Source organism: Chelonoidis abingdonii, chromosome 10, assembly GCF_003597395.2.
Source record: "Chelonoidis abingdonii isolate Lonesome George chromosome 10, CheloAbing_2.0, whole genome shotgun sequence".
Taxonomy (NCBI): Eukaryota; Metazoa; Chordata; order Testudines; family Testudinidae; genus Chelonoidis; species Chelonoidis abingdonii.
Window position 1 is genome coordinate 28,099,302 of NC_133778.1, and position 23,168 is coordinate 28,122,469.

Consider the following 23,168-nt stretch of genomic DNA (forward strand, 5'->3'; position numbering starts at 1 on the left):
AAAGTCTGCTAAGTAGTGCTTGGCATATTTTTCCTGACATAGTCTTAACAACCAGCTGTAAATTAAATGCTGTTAAGAGTTATTTTTATCCATAGCAGAGCACTTGAGCTGAAGAGATAATATCTGACAGTCAAGTTTTTTTTCATTCATTTCACTAAGTGTCAGAATTTTTTTTATTTTCTACACTATAAAATAGAAAACTGTTCAGAGGAAAAAACAACTGGAAAAATCCATAATAATTTAGATTAAAACAATGTCCAATGTCAGGCACCTTGTTGTTCATTGGTGAATCTCTCTTGCCAATAAAGTGTTTTTGCATTTCATACCCAACATGAGGTGGCAATCACTGGAAGCCCTGTATGGAGAAAAAAAAAGGGAGAGAAAAAGGGTTAGCATTCTTCTCAAGTGGCCAAGGTTCAAGTGCAAGATAAACACCCAAAAACCAGACATACAATTTGCACTACAAGTTTGAAATAAGAATCCCTTTCACATAAAACCATATTTCATGATCTATATTTCTGACAGAAATTTACAATAGAAGTGAGAAGAAATGTGTGGAATGAAGGCCAGTTTGGGTCCAAGATGATGGAAATCTCATAAGGAAATGGTTTAACGAGATGAAATCAAAGTTTAAAAGAGTGTAAAAATTACTGCCACTTTGATTTGTTTGGGACATATGTGTGTAAATTAAGTTGTATCATTTTTCTGATGCTTATTGAAAAGAACTCCACCAAGCTATGAGAGATTTGCCAGTGCCATGCCAAAATATCAGTCCTATTGTACATTTAACTGATATATTTAAACTGAGAATTTGAGGCAGTTGATTATTGATGGGTATTATCCGTCAAAGTCAGGAAGATAGAAGAGTCTGTTAGCGTATTGTCCCATTCCACGGATATTAGACTTTAACTGAAAGAAATCCTCTTGCCTCATGTCACATACAGTACCATCTCACCTAGTAGCTGCTAAATAGGATAGAAACCATAACAGCACATAGATAAAATACAGAATACATGCACACATTTTATAAGTCGTCTTCCAGCTCAAATCTTTTGTTTAATAAAATATATATATTTATATATTAAATCAAAGATTTGAGATGGAAGAAGGCTTTTAATATTAACAAACCAGCAGTGCGCTTGTAACATCTTGGAACTATAAAAAAGAAAACCCTCCATGATATTTTAAATGGCCGATTCCTGCCATTAATTATATTTTTGCTCCAGTTACCCGCCCATTGTAATTATTGTTCTGTGGCACTTTACCTGAAGCTATGAATGTTGTTGTTTAGAACTCTGGTGCAAAAATAATCTTTTTCTAGTAATTGCATCCCTTGTATAAAAAATGACGGTTATGCTAACTAGAAATATGTACTTTATTTGTACAAGCTGCGAAAAGGGTATGTCTGTCATGCTGCTTCCAAGGGCACCTCTGCAGTGGGGTAATGCCAATGACAGGGGTGTGATTTCTAAAGTGCACTAACGTATTGCACATTAGTCTGTATAGACCCTGTTGGTGTGTACTAAAAGTTCCCCAATATGCTTAAATGTAGTACTGTTTCAGACTTTTTAGTGCACACTCACAGAACCCACACAGGCCAATTAGAGTGCAACACATTAGTCTGCTTCAGAAATCAGATCCCTGTAGGGTGCATTACCCCACTATGTAGACAGTCCCCTAGAATTCTAGCCAGGGAATGGAGGAAGCTCGCAGAGTTGGCCTATATTCTGGGCTATAAAACTGCAGCGTTTAGTTTTGAAAGCTGGGAGTTGTACTCAGAAAACTGACATTCTGTCATCCAGAGTAAAATTGTTCAATTTACAAGTCAATATGGCTTCTGTAGTACCCAGCACGACACAGTCTGCCAGAGTTGTGAAAGTCAAATGGGCTTTTGTCTCTTGCTTCTTCACCAAAGTCATCCGAATTTAACTGCCATTTTTGTTTTTGTTTTGTGAATCTGGGAGTCTGAACAGATTGCACTCCTTCTCCCTCTGCTTTACTGGGTCTGATGTATTAATGGTATTTACCTGTTTTGTCACTAAAGTAAACAAATATGTCTCAAATATACACTGGACAGATTTGGTCGATTAAAGATGCCATTTGTTTGGTCACTCTTCAGTATTTCAGTTCTCTCTTCCATCCTTTAATTGCTAAATTTAACTGCATCGAGGAAAAAATTGTTAGTCTTTAAGGTCCAGAGTTATCAGGCTTAATCAGCCAATTTTGATCACGTCAGGGTACAGCTGCAATAATTGTACTTAAAAATTAGGTGTGCACTTCCTGTGAAAAATTGTCCTTAAAGTCTTAGCCTGGTACCTGTTAACAAAATAAAACTAACAAATCCGTATATCTTATAATTTAGAGGCAATGATATTAACAGTTGTACCTTAAAGCTATAGTGATGTAATTCTTCCTTTTTCTGCTCTGAAATGTTTTATCAAGCTATGAGGATGGTGTCTCCCTTTTGGGCAGTTAGTTGCCAAAATGTTTAAAAACATGAATATAAAATTCTCCCCCTATACAATAGTAAGTCATCTATATGTAATTGATACTCTTCATATTCCTCTGTCTGACTGGGGACCAGTTCTCTATGTGAATGGCTAAAAGTATTTATTACTGCATAGGTAATCTGACAGTAAGAAAGAGTTAGTCCATGGATTAATTCATTCTATATCCAAGCAAACAAACATAATCCAGCAATGTTTTCGTACTTGAAACTTTACCATCAATTGCTCACTCTATGTGTAACTCCAAACCATCTTCAAGATCTCATAATTTTTCACTATAATTGACTCTTATGAAATTAATAATGGAGTAAATCAGTTGATCAAAAGTCAGCTTGTCAAGTAGGAGCCATAAAACTTGTATCATCAATAAATCTGTGACAAAGTGAACTCCTTAAATTTTCTTTGTCTTAGCAATCTCTTACTTTTTGAACAGAGTAAATATTAGTACTTTGTTTAAAAATAAAAAAAGACCCAAAGCCAGAAGGGTATAGGTACAAAACACTAATTGAAAAAAGCTTCCAGATAAGCCTTTAATACTGAATATCTAAGTTTCTGTTAAGAGCTTGAAAGTGAGTTCCATAGAATGAACATTAGAATGGCCCTACTGGGTCAGATCAAAACTCCGTCTAGTCCAGTATCCTGTCTTCCGACAGTGGCCAATGCCAGGGGCCCCAGAGGGAATGAACAGAACAGGTAATCATCAAGTGATCCATACCATATTGTGAACAGAAGCTAGGGACACCATCCCTACCCATCCTGGTTAATAGCCATTGATAGACCTTGAACCCTGTTATAGTCTTGGCCTTCACAACATCCTCTGGCAAAGAGTTACACAGGTTGCAGTAACCAAAAAGTAGAGTCCATCCATTGTGATATATTTAAAATTGCTTAAATTGTTAAAATTTGCAATATGGAGTTACAGACACAAAAGGAATAATTTTGTAACAGATGTAACAAACAGATGCTTGACTCTGCAAATTTAAGTTAACATTTGTGTGTTTAATATACATTTGGTTATACAATTTTCTTTTTCTTTGAGAGAACATATTTTAGGCCAGTGTGCCTCTCATTCAGTTATAGAAAATAAATTTCAAATGGCCACATTTGATAAGCATCTTTAAAATTGGTGTTTAGAATTGACAATCTTGGCAGTAGCAAAACTACTGGACACTACTAGAATTCAGAATTGAATGTGATTATCAAGGTCAAAAGAAGATGTAGGAAAGAGTCAGAATTTGTACAGATTTCTAGTATACCCAAATTTCCTTCAATATGAAGCTTCTTAAAGGTTTTGTAATGGAAAAAACAAACCAAAAAACAGACCTCATATTTTTGTATTGTTTTTATTTTCTATATAGCCTTACAGTTTTCTGCATATTTCTGTGCTTCTCAATTGGTTTAGAAAGTCACATTTCACTGTATGTGGTGTTTTACAGGTCCTTTATTTCCAGTAGATGTAGTTATTTTTTCTATATGCCTTTTAAACACTTGATTCTGTGCTAAATATAACCATTATCTACTGCAGACTCATTGTCACAAGAGAACTGAGTGTTCTGTATATGCAGTGCAAATATAAGAACACATTGTACTATGTGGAAGTTATTTGCCTTTGTTTCTGTAGTCAGTGTAACAAATTACAGAAAATAATTGCTGATGAGTGAGTCGGTGCTTGAATGTTAGGTGATGATATTGCTCAATAGTGATTGAGATATAACTAGCATGAAAATTTTATCAGTACAGTTAAACATGTTGTTTTACAAAATTTGATCAGCAGTTCTGTTATACTGTGTTTAATGGATGTAGCAAAATTGCCATCAGCTAGTAGTCATGTTACTAGGAGGATGTTTTGCTCTGAAGTGATATCATTCATAGGCATGAAATACAATCGCTTAAAAGTGTGAAATATTATGAAGTAATTCTAGCAAATAGAATATTATGCAAAGGAACTTTAATTTGAGTGATAGCTGCATTTATTGTGATAGTCCCTTCTTACTTATTCAACATATCACTCTTTGTGAAACTTCCTTTGTTGCTCCTAGCAGGTGCTTAGTGTTTTGACATCAAATGGTAAGTCTAAAGTTTTGCTTGTTTTTCTTCCAACAGATGTTTATAAAAATGGTCAGACGGGTTAGTTTGAATTAATTGCTTTGTTGTCTTTGTAAAAATGAATGATTGTTTCTTGATGGGCTCACCCTCTCTGGTCAGCAAGGATGTCCAGTGGGAGAGAGGGACACTTCCCTCACTGTTTGAGGTGAAAGATTGCCTGTACCCATGCTGCAGGATTTAGCCCCACTACTAACTCTTTGGGCCACAGTTTGGGTTGGACTGTGGATAGAGAAAGAAGGAAATAGAGGGGGGGAAAAACAGGGGATACAAAAGAGGAAGGTCTACCACCAAAACTCCAGGATTCACAGACTGAATTCACCTTCACCCATAAACTGTTCACTGGCAACACTGTGGCACATAAGCAGGAGACCTGGGGCTGGTGATGCAGTTTCTAGATTTATATGGCAGAAGCGGAGGATTCTATCCAATAGCTGTTTCTGTGGCATGGCATTAGTGGGTGTGGTTAACCCAACAGTCTTTCCTAGACTAGATGGCTCTTCTGTTATGAGAAAACAGCCTTGCAGTAAATTCAGATTGTCTATATGCTTGTCTCTGCAGACTAATGATTTGCCTTCCAATAGATATGTGCAACTTAACATTGGATTGCTGTTTTATGTTTAAAAGTTGCATGCATATTTTTTTATTTAAAACAAAGACTAAAGAATTGAAAGTGACTTCAAGTGATGGAATTATAGTATGCAAACAAGTTTAGGTGAAATGACTGAAGAGTAAAGGAGGGAAGCAAGGGTGAAAAGGTTAAGGATGGTTGGCTACTTTACCTCTCACTTGAGTAATGATCTGTTTATAAGCAATCAGCAGAAGCAGGAGGCTGGAAATATAGTTACAGTGTAGGTAGTATGAAACACTTATTTTTCAATTAAGAATTTTGTGATGGTCCTCAAATACATAAAGTGCCACATGGGAAAATCATGAGTGAAGCACCCATACCTACCTCAGTGTTGTGATAACATCTGACCACTATCTTTGTTTTTGCAATATATCATAATCTGCTTGTCTATTTAGTGTGTATAGACAGACATATTACATCCAAAAATTAACATTCTTTTAATTAAGGCTGCAGAGTCAAGCACTCAAGTTTAAAAGTATCAGCATTAACATTGCATTTGCAACCTTTGTTTAGGCCTCTTGTGTTTTTACATTATAATATGGCCTTTAATTACATCATCATATGCTATTTTTCCACAGGACCTCCTGCCTCATGGAGTGCACGGGATTGATGTTGCTCACTGAATGACAGCTATTCAATATTTCATTTTCTTCTCTTATGGTTCAGTGTATGGCCCCAGCTCTTATTTACTGCACACTACCCAAACACTGCTCTGAATAAAAAATTATTAATTTCCTCATGGACTTTTCTCTGGAATTCATTGCAATAGTATCCAAGTGCTTTCACAAACCTACATTGATTTTCACAAAACCCCTCTGAGTGCTATTATTCTGTTTTTACAGATGGGGAGCTGAGACAGATTAGTGTCAAAAATACCCACTTATTTTGGGTGTCCACTTTGAGATGGCTCTGGCCTGCATTTTTTCAGCATTTTATAGCACTTTTTTCAGAGAATGATTCTCATTGATGATAGTTGCAACTGTAAATGCTCATTTCTTCTGCAACTCAGTCTTTAGGTGTTTCAAGTTTTGTTTTAAATATTTAACTATTTCTCTTTCCACTTATAATCCTTACTGACTTTCTCAAATCTTTAACCTTTGATAATAAACACTAGTGTATTGCAGTGCTATGATGTTAGAGGACTTGATCCTGAGTTGAAACAGTCAAGCTATGGTGTACACTGTTCCTTTGGAGACAGCCCATAACAGGGGCTATATATTGCAGGAAGCACTGATAACTCTTGGGGTTTGGTGTGTGCCTATCACTACCCTGTACAAAAAGGGTGAATTCTGCACAGACTAGCAAGTCACTGCTTGCATGACCAGAGACTGATTGTCTCAGGGAGCTATGCCACAGCAAGCACAGACAAGACTGCTTAAGGGGAGGTAGTAGGGAGGTGCCTCACAACCCAGAAGTACTCCTGGAGAATGTCACATAACTGCTCTGAAAAATCTGCCATAAGGCAAAAGTTATTGCCATCCTAAAGCTAAACAAACTGCTTTTCTGACCCCTCCCTCTCTTTCCCTCCACAAACACATGCGCACACATACAAAATGGAAGCTTCTCCCCTAATCTATTGCATTCATGCATTCAAAACCGAAGGTGTTTATTATTGTGAAATAAACAGAATAGTTTGCAGATACTTATCTCCTATTCTGAGTGATAAGTTCATATGAGATCGACTTGTGTACGGAGTAGCACTAGTAATATAGAATACTGAAAGCAATATAGAAGCAAGACTAAAAAAGATTCAGTTTGCTGATCTTGCAGTATATTTACCATCTGGCATGTTGGCATGACTGCTAAGCTCCTGCACATGATCCTAGAGAAATGGTGCAGTTCATTCTGTAGCTAATCTCTGACTATAATATCAACAGCTCTTGACTTTTTTTTTTTAAGCTATTGAGTGTTCTAGGATTTATGCTAGCATATGCAGTACTTTCAGGGAAGAACTCATGATGACTCACTTTATTAAAAACATGGCCTGATTACTACACTGTACTGGTGGATTTAAAAAAAACAAATGACTGACTTCACTAGTGCACAATATGAAAGAATGGTTAGCACCATTTTCCACCTAGACAAGAAAAACGAAAAACAAAATACACTTTCTTGAACACTTATAACATAAATACCAGACCTGAAAATGAGCTCTCCATAAGCTTTTCTCTCTCACCAACTGTTGGTCCAATAAAACATATTACCTGACTCACCTTGTTTCTCTGATACAAATACCTGTTTATTTTACCAGGATGTAGCACTTTAAATATTAGGATTCCAAAATGTGAGAAACATTATTTCCTATTTCGCTACTGCAGATATTGCTACACAAAGAGGCCACAGTAACATTATAAGTCAGTGTCTACTTTGTGAGTAGAGTGCACATCTCATGCTGTAGTTTCAGACTTTTTTTTTTAGCTAAACATTGGTGTACTGAAAAGTTTGTTTTGGTTTTTGCTTATCAGATGGAGCTGCAGTACTCCTGTGCTGTTGTGTACCACTGGAGGCAGTCCAGAGATCATGCACACTTCCTCTTTTATACATTTGTTCCTACTTCCCTTAACTCCACCATCTTCCTTGCTAAACAGCTTTGCTTTTCTCTTTACTTGAGAGAACCACTCTATGCCGGAACCGTTGACTGATCTCTACCTTTCATTTGCTTATCGAACTCTCCCTCTGCTTCCCTTTTAGCTCAGGATCTCATCAGTTTTTAAAGTGGAAAGCGATACCATCTGAAGGGATGGAATCCTCTGCTTGCCTGCCACCTTTCTGTGTCCCTGTGACCCACACCTGTATATTGATTTCTCTTGTTCCCAGCATTATTCCCTTGTTCTTATTCTCAGTGTTCCTTGCTCATCTGACCCCTCTCCGTCTACTTTTTCCTTTTTAAACAAATAAATAAAAGGAACACAAACCCCTTAATTCCTCATTCACCAAGTAACTGCAGTCCCAATGCAGCAAGATACTGTGACAAAGTTCCTCCTCTACCTTGGTGGATCCTGCGCTTACTGGCAGATTTGCTCACCTCAGTGATCTTCCCCACAGTCTGGATCAACTCCTCCTGTGTCTGATCAGGAGTTGGGAGGTTTGAGGGGAACCTGGGTCCGCCCTCTACTCCGGGTTCCAGCCCAGGGCCCTGTGGATTACAGCTGTCTATAGTGCCTCTTGTAACAGCTGCATGACAGTTACAACTCCCTGGGCTACTTCCCCATGGCCTCCTCCAAACACCTTCTTTATCCTCACCACAGGACCTTCCTCCTAGTGTCTGATAACATTTGTACTCCGTAGTCCTCCAGCAGCACAGCCTCCCAATCTCAGCTCCTTGTGCCTCTTGCTCCCAGCTCCTCACACGCACTTCCTCTCCTCTAGCTTCTGACTGGAGTGAGCTCCTTTTTAAACCCAGGTGCCCTGATTAGCCTGCCTTGATTGGCTGTAGGTGTTCTAATCAGCCTGTCTGCCTTAATTGGTTCTAGCAGGTTCCTGATTACTCCAGTGCAGCCCCTACTCTAGTCACTCAGGGAACAGAAAAGTACTCAGCCAGTAACTAGTATATTTGCCCTCTTCCAGACTCCTGTACCACACTGGCCTGGGTCTGTCACAATACCTAGTCATGTGCCTAACTTTAAGCATGTGCGTAGTTCTGTTAACTTTAATGGGATGACTCACAAGCTTAAAGTTAAATACGTGTTTCTGTACCTTGCTACATTGGGACCTCCAGCTCTGTGCTTGCATTTGCTTCAGAGGGGTTGAGGTGGCAAGATGTGCAGATATGGTGCCTACAGGAGCCAGAATGCTAGGTGCCGCAGTGGGGCTCCGGGAGAGGATTACAATGCTGGAGCTAACCACCCAAGGGATTTGAGTTTACTTTTCCTCCTGATCCTTGGTATCTCTCTGGGTTTTAATGGTTGCTCAGCTGCCTTCTTACAGACTTCTGAACTATTTCTATGGCCACTAGGGAGCAGTTTGGAGGAAACTGATTTGCTGGTGTTTACTGGATCTTTCATAACATCGGATACTGCAGAAACCCTATAAACAACTGAATGAATCCAAACTTTTAAAATCAGAAATCAGTAGAGCACTATTCATACTATTTCATTACCATTGTTAAACACAGACAATTTTAAGTCCACAGATGTTTCATTTAAAATCAACATTAGCTGAAGACTAGCTCTGCATAGAGATGAAGAAGAGATTTGCCCTACTATTGATCCCTTATATTGTCAATATCCTGATATACCTGAAGACTGCTGGAAGAAAATATAAATTTCACGTACTATGTATTCCTTTATACTCTTGAAGTGTTGTGTAAACATAGAGAAAAAAGAATGGGTGAATTTAGCATTTGAGATCAGTGTCACCAGCTAGTGTATAAACAAAAAAAAGAAAAAAAATTGTTTTCAGACCAGATCCAAGTCTTTTCATAGCATATACACTCTACTTTCTGTGGCACTGGAAGTCTCAAAGCTTCTGTTTCCCCCAGTGTCTTGAAAGAATCTTTGATAAAGAAATACCTGACTGCTGATGCCATGAAGCTTTGTAGGCTAGGTGAAGATAAGAGGTAGAAAGTGATATAGAACATTGAAGCTGCAGCAAGAAAAATCTCTCTTACCCTTACTACTAAAGATAAGAAATTGCAGAATAATTCTAATTGAATAATCAAATGTTAATCTTTGCAGTATTTTTATATTTTAGGTAATAAACTGACAAGGTGTGTGTTAAGGCAATACATATGTTGCCAGCTAGCTTCACTGTATCAATGGATTTCTCATACAGTTTTAAACTGTATTAAATATAGTTGCAACTATGAATTAGATTAAAGGTAAAATTAATATACACACTATATCTGATACATGAATAATATATTACAGTTATATTATACATTATAGTTATAGATTTAGATCAGATTGAGCACAATGATTACAGTGGGTTTGGTGGGACCAAATTTGTTTAAATATCTGAGATTATATTGGAAGAGAATCTACACATAAAAAGCCAGGCTGGTAGTTCATCAGATAAGAAGATTCAAATACTGGGAATTTGTTAAGTAGGTCTTGGATCTTGGCTATGGATAAAACACAACTCAAGCAAGCAATAAAACAATAAAATGAGACACTTGGACTTGAATGGCTTTTGACAATGATTTGGAGCACAAAGAACCAGTGTGTGTCCAAAAAATGCCAGTATCAAGCATGGCACAAACTTTGTCTTTTGAAGTTAGAAACAGGGTTTAAAGAAAGAAAAAACATTTAAAACTGAAAAGTGGAGCAGCAGCAGCATGGACAAAAAAAAAATTGATCTAAAAGATTTTTTTTTTACATTTAAATTGGACTTCTTGGCTTTTAAATTAAGTACAGGTTTATTTTTAAAAATAAACATTTAAAATTAAAAGCCTATGTGATGTTCTAAGCTACTTCTAATCTATTAAAATAATTTTAAATAAAAAAAATATTAAGCCATCTGTGTCTGCTGCCAAGTTTTAAAGAAAGTTAGACAACCAAACTAGTGGACATCACTTTCTAGCAGCTGGAACCAGAGTTTGCTGAAGTGCTAACCAGTTTTTGATAGGAGTAGTATCTTCTGCAGGTTCAAAGAGAATATTTTCTTCATTTCAGTTTAGTTAGCTTGTTCAGTTCAATGACCAGTTCATTCAAAGTTAAGACATTGAGTGGGCGTTGAAAAAGCAGAAAGGTTTGTTTTCCTCTCCCAGCCTAAGAATAAAAACTAGGTGTGAGAGGATGAGATTCACTGGTTCTAAAACTTCTTGAACAGGGTGAACAGAAACAATCAGTTCAATTCACTAACTAGAGATAATACTTCCTTTGTTTAATAAACCAGTAGGTTTAAATAAGGAACATGTTTCAATAGACTTATGTATCCACTGTATTTAAGGTAGTCTTACTTAATAAAAGGTAAAATGCTGTTTTTCTGCATTAAGTAAAGTAATAAATGGTATATAATGATTTAAATCAACAAGCAGGAAACCTTGATTTAAATTGATTTTAATCATGTTTTGTAGTTGTACTTTTTACTGATTTAAAAATAAGTTTAATCTCATTGGCGATATTGATTAAAATAGGATGATTTGCAACTACTTATAGCCTTTACACTAAATTTGGCACATTTTTGCTAGGTAGGAGGATACACTATATCTGTGTTAGCATAGGACAGTGATAGTGACAATGAATGCTAAGGGAGATTAGAGAGGCTATCAAAATAAAGAACTCAATAATAGTGGGGGATTTCAATTATCCCCATATTGACTGGACACGTCACCTTGGAATGAAATGCAGGGACAAAAATTTCGATACATTAAATGACTGCTGCTTGGAGCAGCTGGTACAGGAACCCACAAGGGGAGAGGCAATTCTCGATTTAGTCCTGAGTGGAGCGCAGGATCTGGTCCAACTGGTAACTGTAACAGGGAAATGGTGACCATAATAATATAACATTTAAAATTCCTGTGGTGGGAAGAACACCTCAACAGCCCAACATTGTTGCATTTAATTTCAGAAAGAGGAACTGTGCAAAAATGAGGAGGTTAGTTAAACAGAAATTAAAAAGGTACATGACTAGAGTGAAATCCCTGCAAGCTGCATAGACACTTTTCAAAGACACCATAATAGAGGCCCAACTTCAATATATACCCCAAATTAAAAAACACAGTAAAAGAACTAAAAAAGAGTCACCGTAGCTTAACCACCATGTAAAAGAAGCAGTGAGAGATAAAGTATCTTTTAAAAAGTGGAAGTCAGATCCTAGTGAGGTAAATAGAAAGGAGCATAAACACTGCCAAATTAAGTGTAAAAATGTAGTAATAAATGCCAAAAAGGAGTCTGAAGAACAGCTAGCCAAAAACTCAAAAGGTAATAACAAAATGTTTAAGTACATCAGAAGCAGGAAGCCTGCTAAACAACCAGTGGGGCCTCTGGACGATCAAGATACAAAAGGAGCGCTTAAAGACAATAAAGTCATTGTGGAGAAGGTAAATGGATTCTTTGCTTCAGTCTTCATGGCTGAGGATGTTATGGAGATTCCCAAACCTGATCTGTCCTTTGTAGGTGACAGATCTGCAGAATTGTCACAGATTGAAGTGTCACTAGAGGAGGTTTTGGAATTATTGATAAACTTAACAGTAACAAGTCACTGGGACCAGATGGCATTCACTCAAGAGTTCTGAAAGAACTCCGCAATTTCACTTTTGAACTATTAACTGTGGTTTGTAACCTGTCCTTTAAATCGACTTCTGTATCCAATGACTGGAAGATAGCTAATGTAGTGCCAATATTTAAAAAAGGGCTCTAGAGTGATCCTGTTAATTACAGACCGGTAACTCTAGCATCAGTACCAGGCAAATTAGTTGAAATAATAGTAAAGAATAAAGTTGTCACACACATAGAAGAATATAATTTGTTGAGCAAATGTCAACATGGTTTCTGTAAAGGGAAATCATGTCTTACTGATCTTTTAGAGTTCTTTGAAGGGGTCAAACAAACATATGGACAAGGGGGATCCAGTGGACATAGTGTACTTAGATTTCCAGAAAGCCTTTGACAAGGTTCCTCACCAAAGGCTCTTATGTAAATTAAGTTGTCATGGGATAAGGAGGAAGATCCTTTCATGGATTGAGAACTGGTTAAAAAGACAGGGAACAAAGGGTAGATAAATGGTAAATTTTCAGAATGGAGAGGGGTAACTAGTGGTGTTCCCCAAGGTCAGTCCTAGGACCAATCCTATTCAACTTATTCATAAAATGATCTGGAGAAAGGGTAAACAGTGAGGTGGCAAAGTTTGCAGATGATACTAAACTGCTCGATAGTTAAGACCAAAGCAGACTGTGAAGAACTTCAGAAAGGTCTCACAAAACTAAGTGATTCGGTAACAAAAGGGCAAATGAAATTTAATGTGGATAAATGTAAAGTAATGCACACTGGAAAAACTAACCCCAACTAGACATACAATATGATGGGGGCTAATTTAGCTACAACTTATCAGGAAAGATCTTGGAGTAATTATGGATAGCTCTCTGAAGACATCCACGCAGTGTGCAGCGGCAGTCAAAAAAGCAAACAAGATGTTAGGGATCATTAAAAGAGGAATAGAGAACAAGACAGAATATTTTATTGCCCTTATACAAATCCATGGTACTCCCACATCTTGAATACTGCATACAGATGTGGTCTCCTCATCTCAAAAAAAAGATATACTGGGATTAGAAAAAGTTCAGAAAAGGGCAACTAAAATGATTAGGGGTTTGGAACAGGTCCCATATGAGGCGAGATTTAAGAGGCTAGGACTCTTCAACTTGGAAAAGAGGAGACTAAGGGGGGGATATAGAGGTATATAAAAACATGAGTGATGTGAAGAAAGTGAATAAGGAAAAGTTATTTACTGTTTCCATAATATAAGAACTAGGGGCCACCAAATGAAGTTAATGGGCAGCAGGTTTAAAACAAATAAAAGAAAGTTCTTAACACAGTGCACAGTCAACCTGTGGAACTCCTTGCCTGAGGAGGTTGTGAAGGCTGGGACCACAGCAGGGTTTAAAAGAGAACTAGATACATTCATGGAGATTAATTCTATTAGTGGCTATTAGCCACGATGGGTAAGGAACGGTGTTCCTAGCCACTGTTTGTCAGAGGGTGGAGATGGATGGCAGGAGAAAGATTACTTGATCATTACCTGTTAGGTTCATTCCCTCTGGGGCACCTGGCATTGGCCACTGTCGGTAGACAGGATACTGGGCTGGATGGACCTTTGGTCTGACCCAGTATGGCCGTTCTTATGTACATATAGAGACGCTCCCCGAGTTACACAAGACTCTACTTAAACAAATTTGACCTTATGCAAAAAGTTCCATAAGGCATAAATAAAATTTTCAAGTCATGGAAAATATTGGATAGCGTACAGAAATACAAAGTACTGTAGTGTGGTGTGAAGGGAAATACAGCAGTAGCATCTCCTACAATGCAAGGTTTTGCGCTCTCACAGCCTTTCAGTCTCGTGTTATTTCAGTGATACTGTATTTGTTATTTCACTCTATTTTATTCAAATCATGCCTGTCTCCTCCTCTCCTTCCTCATCTACAAATTAAGCCCATTGTCATCCACCACCAAAATGCACCCTTCAGTGTGCCAGAACAACAATAGGATTAAGGTAAATGCAATATCTGTTTGTTTTTTATGCTTGTACAATATACGTTTCAGACTTACATAAACATTCGGGTTATGCAAGGCTTTCCAGAATGGAACGACTGTGTAAGTCATGGAGCATCTGTATCTGTATCACCATTGAGAATGATTTTTTTTTTTCTAAATCAGCAAAAAGTACAAATGCAAAACATGATTAAAATCAATTTAAATCAAGGTTTCCTGCTTGTTGATTTAAATCATGATTAAAATTGGTGATTTAAATCACTGATTTAAAATCAGTCCACTCTCAATATTATCGTAAATAGTGTATACTAAGTGGATCAGGTATTCCTCAGCAACATATCTACAACAATTAAATCATAACCAGTGTAATTAAGTCCCCAGGACACCCACAGTCCTCCTTTATAGTAGCTTTCTTTTTAAATGTAAAATGTGTGTCCCGTTAAACAGTCCAAATTTATACGAAGGCTCTTGCCAAACTAGCAGGAATTGTTTGTTTCACAATAAGAGTTTTGAGCTTTGAATAGACTTACTTTATTGTCCTGGTCATTCAGCGCATGATAGTCTTAGCTCAGTTTCCTTTATTATGTAGTATTGATCTTGCAAACCAATCCATCCGGTCTTTTAGTAACTGCAGATAAAACTGAATTATGTTCTTTGGGCTGGTCCATAACATTATGAATGATTAATTGTTCTGCATTTTATGCAGAACAGTGGACAAATTAGTTTTGATACATCCTAAAGACAGACTCACTATTGTCTGGAAGCCTGGGTAATGCTCTTAGACCACTGACAGAGTTATTGATCTAATGTAATTGTAAATCTCTGCATTCTAAAGCTTTTTGGATTAATTCCACTTATTTGCTTTCACCACTAACACCTCTGAAAATCTGTCAGCTGGAAAAGATTGTCGTGTGTTGTTTTTAATGCATCTGTATTTAAAGGTTATACTATTTCGTGTCCAGTCTGTGTTCATCACTACATTGCCTTTGGACTTTGAGCCTAGCTTTTCAAGATAGGTATGGCATCCTTTAAATACATTTTTCTGATTGCTGGGAAAGGCACACTCAGAATATTAATAGTTATACTGTCAGTTTTTTTAATTTGATCAGTTAAAATCATATCCACTTGTGTGAGTTTTGATTAGAATTAGGTTTCTCTTTGCTGTGCTACATTACTGCAGTCATTCTTTCTATAGCCCGGCATCCCTGAAAACTCTTTTCCCTTCTACTTGATGTGATATGCATCCACAGTCTGAATTTCCCCTGTAATCTTGATTCTGATTGTTTCGTAAACAGATGATAGTATTTTACAGTTTTGTTGTGAGACAGACAGTTTGTGCCTGTAAACTAAATATGTACAAGGGTATTAATTCAGCTAAGGAATCCACTCCACTTGATAGTGCCATTTTTATACACAAGCAGAACAGAATATGGTGAATACCAACAGTCATTCAGCATCTTTATCATTTTGATTGTTACCACCACTCTTAGTGTTCCTAACTGCTGCACTGCTAAATCCGCACTCCATTTGTTAACATCTTCTCTTGGATATTACAGGTTCTCGGACTTGCTAATATCATACAGGTCAGACACTTAGTGCACAGCAAGCTAGTGTGGGGCAAATTTACATCCCTGATTGTACACTTAGTCCGTGGCATTTAGGCAAATCCCGAGCGTCTAGATTCCTGGCTTCTATTTCTAATCTATTCCACCATGAAGGTGGGTAAGGCATTTAACCTCTGTCATCTTAACCAACTAATAATACTTTACCTGAGTCACAGATTTGTTACGATGCTTGCCTAATGTTTGTGCTATAAACGATAAACTATTTTGGGATACTATGTTGAAAGTATGCAAATAGAAGTACTTCAGTGACATTGTTTGGTAAGAAATATACTTTAAGTGGAGCTGTATCTGTTGGTTTTAATGTTTTATTATAGTTTCTGTATTTAATACTTTTCTTGGTAGGGTGTTGGTCTGTCGGTCCATGGACACTTTCGAGTGGCTACTGAGAAGACAGTTTTTGCAATGCCAGAGACAGCAATAGGTAAAGATTGAATATGTCTTCTTTTAATGTGTTCCAAATGATATTAAGTTCGTTCATGTAACTGAGGGCTGGTCTACGCTACGGGATAAAATTGATTTTAGATACGCAATTTCAGCTACGTGAATAACGTAGCTGAAGTCGAATATCTAAAATCGATTTACTCACCCGTCTTCACCACACGGGATCGATGTCCGCGGCTCGCCATGTCGATTCGGGAACTCCGTTGGGGTTGGTGGAGTTCCGGAATCGATATAAGCGCGCTCAGGGATCGATATATCCTGTCTAGATTAGACGCGATATATTGATCCCAGAGCAATCGATTTTAACACGCCGATACGGCGCGTAGTCTAGACGTACCCTGAGAGAAGGTGTATTTGATTGAAAGTAGAGAAACCTGTGAAAGAAAATTTTCATGTTACTTCCTGTCCCTTTTAAAAGTATTTTCTATTAAATAGAGACACTGTGGTCAGAAAGACTAATTGTAATGATACTCAGACTAACACCTACTCTCCATATTGATCACAATAAAAGATTATTGGGTTAAAATATTTTTGGTAATTGAAGTGAGGGACTGATAGCATTGGTTAGGGACTACAGAAGACTCCCAGTCTAATTGGGCCAGTGCATTTCCATTCTCAGTTGCTGTTCTAAACAAGAATTAACTGGGCTAAATGGTCTGAGGTTTTTATGATGTTCTGTAAACCAAAGCTAGAAGCAGAGGTGTAATGATAACTTAACACACTGCACTGCCTTAATCTATCATTGGGATAGAGTCAGACCTAGTGCAAGCAGTTATAATTCTATTAATATCAGTTGAATTGCACTTGCTTATATTAGGTCTGAATTTGTCCCAGTTCATTTTGCTAATTATTTATTCAGTGAAGATAAATATTTCAATTGGAACTCAAATCTATATCTTTTTTTTAAATAAACAAAAGAAATGATTCCATTAGCCTGTGTGCCTTATTGGCAACTAAAAATCATAATATGGGAGACATGCTACCAGGTTTGTAATGATCAAAACAAAAAAAGTCAGTGGAAAGAATTTGGGAGCGTTTACATGCATACTCTGACACCAAGGGAGAGTCTGAGCAATATAAACTTTAATGAAGACAGTTATTGTCAAGCTAATAGCTTATTAAAACTGAAGGAAATAATTCATCAGGGCCCTATCCTGCAAGGTGCTGAATGCCTTCAATTCCCATTGATTCCAAAAAGGTAGTTAAGGATACTTGCAAGGTAGAAGACAGACAAGAGAAATTAGAGTTCACATTTTCCACTGGCAGTAATTGCGTTATAGGCCATTTTTGCTTATTGCAGGACAATTGCAGAATTCATAATGAAATGGCTGCACTTTATAAATGGAACTTTAATATAAAGACTTTATAAAGGCTTAACTGATCATTTAAAAAACTAATTCATTAACTAATTGCTCGATCTGGTGGACTACCAAGTTGCTTATAAACAGTGGCTTATTAAACTTCTTCTGATGTGATTATGTGTATACTTGCTATTCATGTCTATAACATTTATTAATCATTACCCCATTGTAAACCATTCATAAAAAGCATGGTCAAAACAACAACTGTTAGGACAAGTTATGTTTAATCTTTTAAAAATAAAAATCACAAAAAATAGCTTGGTACTTTGAATTATCTTTAATATTTACCCAGATATAAGTTGCCTATTCTTTTGAGAAGTTGGTGCTTTGAAATTAAGTGCCTTGTTTCCAATAAGGGATGCAGATATTTCAGTTCTTTGTGAACTTTAATTGGGTAGGGGCTTTCTTTAAATGAAAAATGTGCAATTTCCACTGCTACCATTTTCTTGCATTTAATTCCCCACCATCCCACTTCCTTGTGCAGCCTTTTATAAGATGAAAAACTGCTAGAATGTTCTTTCATAAATAGGATCTTTTATGAAAGAAATATACATTGTAAGGATAGCTATTTATTAATGAGGCATCCCATTGTGCCCTTACCAGAGAAAAGATCTGAACTGGTTTGCAGAATTATTGCAATAATCTTGACTGGGGTCCTATAGTGAGTACTTAGTACTATCCTGTATAGTTAAGGTACAGAAAAGTTTGCCAGAACCCACATTTACAGATACTTTCTCGAACAGTGCTCTCTTGAATTGAGATTTTCCATGTTTGGTCACTCCCTGAAGTGTTTTTTTTTTTTTTTTTTTTTTTAAAGTTTGAGCAAAGTTCATTTTGCCTCATTGCAATCCTTTAAACCAACCTCCCCACCCCAGGAAATTAAATGCAAGACAAAATAAAAACCTATTAGTGTAACATTAAAATTGTGAAATCAAACAAGTGAAAAAAAGGATTTAAATTTTTGTTTGAATCCAAGTTCTGGCAGTGGTGTTTCTGCCACATTGCACTTATGTAGACTGTTCCATCCTTCTTTCCATTTGAAAATGGAAACCTTAATACATTCCTCTGTATTAAGAATGTATATTATAAACTCCACTCCCTACTCCTAGGAGAATTCTGTGAAAAAAAATTAAAAAATTCTGCACACTATTTTAAATTCTGCAAGATTCTGCATTTTATTTGTCAATATAATATAATCACACCAGTTTCAATTATTTTTGGTTATTTTATTTAAAAATACCTGTCAGCAAGTATGTCTAACAATACAGACAACAAAAAAAGAGTCAGGAAATGTTTTTTGACAAATAGATTCCTTTCTAGGCATATTAATACAGAACTCTGAGCAAGAATTCATTTAAACTACAATACAGAACTGTATTTCCTGCACCTCTCAGAAGCACAGCAAAGGCTTGGGGGAGTCAGGGGTAACAGAGGAGCTGAGGGAGAGGGAAATAAATTGCTCGGAAGGAGCCTGAGTGTGAACATGGAGGATTGTTGGGTATGGGTTGGAAAAGTATGGAACAGGTTTTTTTGGGGGGGTGGGGAGGAGGGAAGAGTGAGGAGGGATTGTTAGGAAGCTTTCCAAAAGCAGACCTTGCTGACCTCTAGCCTCTCCCATTCAGTCAGGCACATCTGCCCCGTCCCCATGTGTCCTTGCACCCTCTGTCCACATGTGTCCCTCAACCCTTACTCAGCCACCTACTCCCCCCCTTCCCATGTGTCCCTGCACCCTTCCCCATGTCTCTGTGCCCCCACCCAGCCACTCCCCTATCTCTATGTAGCTCTGCACTCCCTCCCCCATCACAATGTGGCCCTGCACCTCTCTCCCCCTTGTGGCCCTGTGCCTCCACTCCCATTCAGCCCCTGCCCCAGTCTGCCCTCGCCCACTAGCCCTTATGAGCCTCTGTCCGACCTTCCGGTAGCCCCACACTGACTGTCTCCCCATATCCCGTGTCTCCTGACCTGGCCCGCTGCAAAGGTGGCTTTGCAGGCTCTCTCTTCCCTTGCTGGCCTGGAGCTGTTGCTGTGTTCTGTTGCAACAGTGTCCTCTGGTGGGAAAAAGGCAGAACTGCAGCAACATTTCAGCAGAAGCTTTTTTCCATGCAAAAAATTCAAAATATGCACGGCTCATTAATTATGTGTGTGCACAGTACTGCAGAATTCCCCCAGCGGTAATTCCCAAATCTTTTTAGAATGTGGACTACACTGGACTATAGATGCTATATGACACCCATGTAACTACTGTCACAATTACTTACATGTATAAGTAATAGTGGGAACATATTTATAGTGTTTTTATCTGTCTTTTAATAAGATTGATCAGTTGGAAATGAGGAGAGAGCAAGAACCATGTCACAAATCAGCTTTTCATTGACTACCAGTAAGTGCTTCAAGGACCTGAGTTTAAGAACTGCTGCCATAATCTATACTGAGTTTCCAGTGTGTTGAGCTTGCACTGGCAATATTAATTTTTAAGATCTACTGTCTTTGAATTGCTTGACTTTGCAAAATACTAGCATTAAGGCTGTGAGATCATTTAAGCCCCTGATGAAAACTGAAGTGTAAGATTTATCACTAGGGCTACAGTTTTGTCACAGAAATTGTGGCGTTGCAGTATTGCACTCGGGGGTCACAGCACTGTTCATATTTGGCCTGTCTGCTCCTCCGCAAATGGAAATGGTTGGACAGATGTGCCAAATCTGAGTGGCACTGCAAACCTGTGCCCCAGGTCACAATACCTTGAGTGGGGAGCAGGGCCCAGCCCTGCAAGACAGGAGCCACTGCAGTCAGGTGAGCTTGTTCTCCAAACCCCTGCTGCCTCAGCCTCATTCTTTAGCACTCCAAGATGCTTACATGTTGATGTGAAAGGGGGGGGGCAGGGAAAGCACCTACCTTTGGTGATCTTCTGTGTTTTATAATCCACCCCCCCCCCCCCGGCCATGAAGTTTACTTCAAGGTTTGTGCCAAATTGTAGCCTTACTTACTATAGGGTTCAAGAACAAAATTGCCCCTCTTTGTAAAGCGTTGCAAACATGCGTATGGTTAGAGCACAGAACCTGAAAATCCAGATTTCAGAGTAGCAGCTGTGTTAGTCTGTATCTGCAGAAAGAACAGGAGTGCTAACAAATTTATTTCAGCATAAGCTTTCGTGGGCTACAGACCACTTCTTCGGATGCATAGAATGGAACACACAGACAGGAGATATTTATACATACAGAGAACATGAAAAGGTAGAAGTACGCATACCAACTGGAAGAGTCCAATCAATTGAGATGAGCTACCAGCAGGAGGAGAAAAACCTTTGACCCATAGAAGGGGTGAGGAGAACTTAACATAGGGAAATATTTCTATTTCTATGGGTCATAAATCTCTCCTGTCTGTGTGTTCCATTGTGTGCATCCGAAGAAGTGGTCTGTAGCCCACGAAAGCTTATACTGAAATAAATTTGTTAGTCTCTAAGGTGCCACAAGTACTCCTGTTCTTTTTTTGAAAATTCAGAGTTCTATTTCTGGCTCTACCACTGACTTATTCTGTGACCTTAGACAGTTCATTTTACCCCCCAGTGCTCTGAGATTTAGTGCATCTAAAGCATTCAGATGCTTGGATCAAAGACATTGTATTTGTGCACAACATTCTTCATTACAGTATTTTCACTGGATTTTGGGAATCAGTGGATTTGTGTGTGGGGGGAAGAAAGCAGGGTTGGCTTTCTTCTGAAGTGCAGGCTTTGGTCCTGGCAGATATAGGATATTTGACTAGGTTAAAACAATTAAAATAGAATAAAAAAAGTCTGATCTAAGATGACAAATCCTGTGTCCAGTGCAACAGTTTTTAGGAGTTAAAATTTTCTAGTTAGTATGAACTTTATATACAGTGAGAGCCTCAATTTATTTGGGGACTGTCAACTATTACAGCTGCACATTATTTAACTGTTGATATGACAAATTATATTAATATTTTTTCCAGAACAGCACTCTTAACTCACTCTTGCCTTTCTATTTTGACTGGTGATATGAAGTGTCCCAGACAAGCAAGGATAAATTGCAATTCTTTGAATATATCAGTTTGGATCCCACTGTAGGTGCACATGCACCGTGTGAGAGAGAAATTAGAATTTTTAAAATACCAAGGTCTGTTGGGAGCAGTGCATGGGCCCTGTGCTTGTTAGTGCTCTCATTTGAGGGTGACCTTCTCAGTGCTGGAAAACAGCAAGTCCGTACTCTGAGACACAGAGCCAGTTTTAAGACTCTTTGGTGAATAAATCTCAATTTCACACTTCCCATCTAAAGGATGTTACTAAAAAAGAAATTGGTCAATGACCCTCCTGTACAGTAGGGCACCAAACTTTGCACCAATTGTCACACCTCATGGCTGAACCCAAACACTCAAGGTTCACACTCTGCCACCGAAGAAGAGAGGGGGTGTGGCTGTGAAGTGGGAAACATTGTGTCAGGGACAGTGTAAGAGGCAGGAAATTTTCCTAAATGAGCTGTGTAATGCTTTAAATAAGAAAAAACAGGTTATTTACATAATTGTTTTGTGCCCTGGAGTTTGTCATTTGCAGGTAAAGTTATAGCTTTTTATCAGGAGGTATTGAAACTTTCCACAGATCAATTCTTGTTAATCTCTCCATTTTGATCAATATTTTAGGTTGTCTTTGTTTGTTTTCCTCCCTTTTTCAGTTATTTCCCATTATTCAGGTACTTAAGTTTTCACATTCTCTGTGTAAGGAAAAAAGTATGTTTCCAAAAGACTTTACTCCATGAATTTACCACTGGGTGCTAATTCACAACAATAACATGTAATACTTTGCTTCATCCTCTTCTTTATACTAATATCAGTCTCAGAAGTAAGTCTGACAAATATAGAACTGGAGACAGATAAACTCAGATCTGCATCTTGAGCAACAAAGCAGTTTGAGCACAGTATTAAAATCCTAAAGCTCTGGATTTCTAATCCCAATTCTGATCTTTGTCTTGAACAAGCCACTTAACATTCCTGCATCTGCTTTACCATTTTAAAATAAATATCTTTATGTAATCTACCTATCTTGCAGAGGTGTTGTAATGTTTGACACGTGTTTGGAAAATGTAGTTGCTAAGTAGCAGTGTTAGAAGCAGAGCACTTGAATACCCTTCCCATTTTTCAGACAGTTATTTATATCTGTATTCATCTCAGCTCAGGGTACCAAGTTCTGTCAGGCTTCCTTTTGGACAATAATTTTTCTGTGTTCACTCTGAAGTCAAGAAGGGACACAGGTGTTTGGCCAGAGACCAGTGGTTCTTAACTGGTTTTGGTGGGAGTTGTCTTGTAATGACTGGGTACTACTTCACTGTCAAGTCCTCTTC

At 37.9% G+C, this 23,168-nt stretch overlaps 1 protein-coding gene across 2 annotated transcripts in view; it reads left to right on the forward strand.

Moving 5' to 3' along the window:
- HIBCH (3-hydroxyisobutyryl-CoA hydrolase) overlaps window positions 1–23,168 on the forward strand; it is a 315,629-nt gene that overhangs the window by 23,637 nt on the left and 268,824 nt on the right. For both annotated transcript variants that reach the window (XR_012656634.1, XM_032763309.2), the window contains exon 7: window positions 16,361–16,439. Coding sequence is in view for 1 of the 2 variants with exons in the window: in XM_032763309.2 (XP_032619200.1) it covers window positions 16,361–16,439 (79 nt within the window). In the remaining variant the exon portion in view is untranslated. The remainder of the gene's footprint in view (window positions 1–16,360; window positions 16,440–23,168) is intronic.